The sequence below is a fragment of the Haliotis asinina genome, chromosome 5, assembly GCF_037392515.1.
Source record: "Haliotis asinina isolate JCU_RB_2024 chromosome 5, JCU_Hal_asi_v2, whole genome shotgun sequence".
NCBI classification, from domain to species: Eukaryota; Metazoa; Mollusca; class Gastropoda; order Lepetellida; family Haliotidae; genus Haliotis; species Haliotis asinina.
In genome coordinates, this window is record NC_090284.1 from 32,805,385 (window position 1) to 32,809,295 (window position 3,911).

Below are 3,911 nucleotides of genomic sequence, written 5' to 3' on the forward strand. Positions count from 1 at the left end.
ACAGCCACTGGCATGGGGTACCGCCAACGGTATACATAAGTGCATAACAACATCCACCAATGTATGGGGCACCACCACCAGGATACATGAGCCACCACCATCACATCCACTAACGCATGACACTGCGCCAGTGGGATGGAGCACAACCACCGGTATACATGAGTGCATCAAATCATCCACTAATGCATGGGACACGACCACCGGGATACATGAGCCACCACCATCACAACTACCAATGCATGGCGCACCGCCACTGGCATGGGGCACCACTACCGGTGTACATGAGTGCATCACAACATCCAGCAATGCATTTGACAGCACCACCGGTATAGATGAGCCACCACCATCACATCCACCAATGCATGAGGCACGACCACCGGCATGCGTGAGCCACCACCATCACATCCACAAGTGCATGGCACACCGGCACTGGCATGGGGCACCACCACCGGCATACATGAGTGCATCACAAGATCCACCAATGCATGGGCCACCGCCACTGGCATAGATGAGACTCAACCATCACAAGCACCAATGCATGGGGCATCACCACTGGCATGGGGCACCACGACTGGCATACATGAGTGCATCACAACATTCACCAATGCATGGGACACCACCACAGGCATACATGAGCTACCATCATGACATCCACTAATGGATGGGGCACCGCATTTGGCATGGGGCACCACCACCGGTATGTATGTGTGCATCACAATTTCCACAAATGCATGGGACATCACCACCGGCATACATGAGGAACCACCATCACATCCACCAATGCATGGCACACCGCCACCGGTATGGGGCACCACCACCGGTATATATGTGTGCATCACAATTTCCACAAATGCATGGGCCACCACCACCGGCATACATGAGGAACCACCATCACATCCACCAATGCATGGGCCACCGCCACCGGCATGGGGCACCACCACTGGTATATATGTGTGCATCACAATTTCCAGAAATGCATGGGGCACCACCACCTGCATACATGAGGAACCATCATCACATCCACCAATGTATGGGACACCGCCACTGGCATGGGGCACTACTACTGGTATACATGAGTGCATCACAACATCCACCAATGCATGGGGCACCACCACCGGCATACATCAGCCACCACCATCACAACTACCAATGCATGGTGCACCGCCACTGGCATGGGGCACTACCACCGGTATACATGTGTGCATCCCAACATACACTAATGCATGGGACACCAAAACAGGCATACATGAGCCACCACCATCACATCCACCAATGCATGGCACACCGCCACTGGCATGGGGCACCACGACCGGCATACATGAGTGCATCACAACATTCACCAATGCATGGGACACCACCACAGGCATACATGAGCTACCATCATGACATCCACTACTGGATGGGGCACCGCATTTGGCATGGGGCACCACCACCGGTATGTATGTGTGCATCACAATTTCCACAAATGCATGGGACATCACCACCGGCATACATGAGGAACCACCATCACATCCACCAATGCATGGCACACAGCCACTGGAATGGGGCAGCGCCACCGGTATACATGAGTGCATCACAACATCCACCAATGCATGGGACACCGCCACCGGCATACATGAGCCACCACCATCACATCCACTAACTCATGGCACTGCACTAGTGGCATGGAGCAACACCACCGGTATGCATGAGTGCATCGAAACATCCACCAATGCATGGGATATAACCACCGGCATACATGAACCACCACCATCACAACCACCAATGCATGGCGCACCGCCACTGGCATGCGGCACTACCACCATTATAGATGAGTGCATCACAATATCCACTAATGCATGTTGCACCATCACCGGCATACATAAGACAACACCATCACATCCACCAATGCATGGAACACCGACACTGGGATGGGGCACCACCACCGGTATACATGAGTGCATCACAACATTCACGAAAGCATGGTTCACCACCACCGGCATACATGAGTGCATGACAACATTCACCAATGCATGGCACACCGCCACAGCCAGACTTGAGCCACTACCATCACATCCACCAATCCACGGCGTACCGCGACCGTCATACATGAGACACCACCATCACATCCACCAATGCATGGCATACAGCCACTGGCATGGGGTACCGCCAACGGTATACATAAGTGCATAACAACATCCACCAATGCATGGGGCACCACCACCAGGATACATGAGCCACCACCATCACGTCCACTAACGCATGACACTGCGCCAGTGGGATAAAGCACAACCACCGGTATACATGAGTGCATCAAATCATCCACTAATGCATGGGACACGACCACCGGGATACATGAGCCACCACCATCACAACTACCAATGCATGGCGCACCGCCACTGGCATGCGGCACAAACACCATTATACATGTGTGCATCACAACATCCACTAATGCATGGGACACCACCACTGGCATACATGAGCCACCACCATCACATCCACCAATGCATGGTACACCGCCACTGGCATGGGGCACCACTACCGGTATACATGAGTGCATCACAACATCCAGCAATGCATTTGACAGCACCACCGGTATAGATGAGCCACCACCATCACATCCACCAATGCATGAGGCACGACCACCGGCATGCGTGAGCCACCACCATCACATCCACAAGTGCATGGCACACCGGCACTGGCATGGGGCACCACCACCGGCATACATGAGTGCATCACAAGATCCACCAATGCATGGGCCACCGCCACTGGCATAGATGAGACTCAACCATCACAAGCACCAATGCATGAGGCATCACCACTGGCATGGGGCACCACGACTGGCATACATGAGTGCATCACAACATTCACCAATGCATGGGACACCACCACAGGCATACATGAGCTACCATCATGACATCCACTAATGGATGGGGCACCGCATTTGGCATGGGGCACCACCACCGGTATGTATGTGTGCATCACAATTTCCACAAATGCATGGGACATCACCACCGGCATACATGAGGAACCACCATCACATCCACCAATGCATGGCACACAGCCACTGGAATGGGGCAGCGCCACCGGTATACATGAGTGCATCACAACATCCACCAATGCATGGGGCACCGCCACCGGCATACATGAGCCACCACCATCACATCCACTAACTCATGGCACTGCACTAGTGGCATGGAGCAACACCACCGGTATGCATGAGTGCATCGAAACATCCACCAATGCATGGGATACCACCACCGGCATACAGGAACCACCACCATCACAACCACCAATGCATGGCGCACCGCCACTGGCATGCGGCACTACCACCATTATAGATGAGTGCATCACAATATCCACTAATGCATGTTGCACCATCACCGGCATACATAAGACAACACCATCACATCCACCAATGCATGGAACACCGACACTGGGATGGGGCACCACTACCGGTATACATGAGTGCATCACAACATCCAGCAATGCATTTGACAGCACCACCGGTATAGATGAGCCACCACCATCACATCCACCAATGCATGAGGCACGACCACCGGCATGCGTGAGCCACCACCATCACATCCACCAGTGCATGGCACACCGGCACTGGCATGGGGCACCACCACCGGCATACATGAGTGCATCACAAGATCCACCAATGCATGGGCCACCGCCACTGGCATAGATGAGACTCAACCATCACAAGCACCAATGCATGGGGCATCACCACTGGTATGGGGCACCACCACCGGTATACAAGAGTGCATCACAACATTCACCAAAGTATGGGGAAGCACCACCTTCATACATGGGCCACCACCATCAAATCCACAAATGCATAGGGCACCACCACAGGCATACATGAGCCAAGACCATCACATCCACCAATGCATTGGGTACCGGCACTGGCATGGGGCACCACCGCC

The 3,911-nt window shown here is 53.7% G+C and overlaps 1 protein-coding gene across 1 annotated transcript; it reads left to right on the forward strand.

Annotated features, from left to right (window-relative positions):
- The first annotated feature begins 2,947 nt into the window (after window positions 1–2,947).
- Window positions 2,948–3,670, forward strand: LOC137283835 (uncharacterized). The gene has a single exon (XM_067815518.1). It carries the CDS (start codon window positions 2,948–2,950, stop codon window positions 3,668–3,670), a length of 723 nt encoding a protein of 240 aa, XP_067671619.1.
- Window positions 3,671–3,911: the final 241 nt, after the last annotated feature.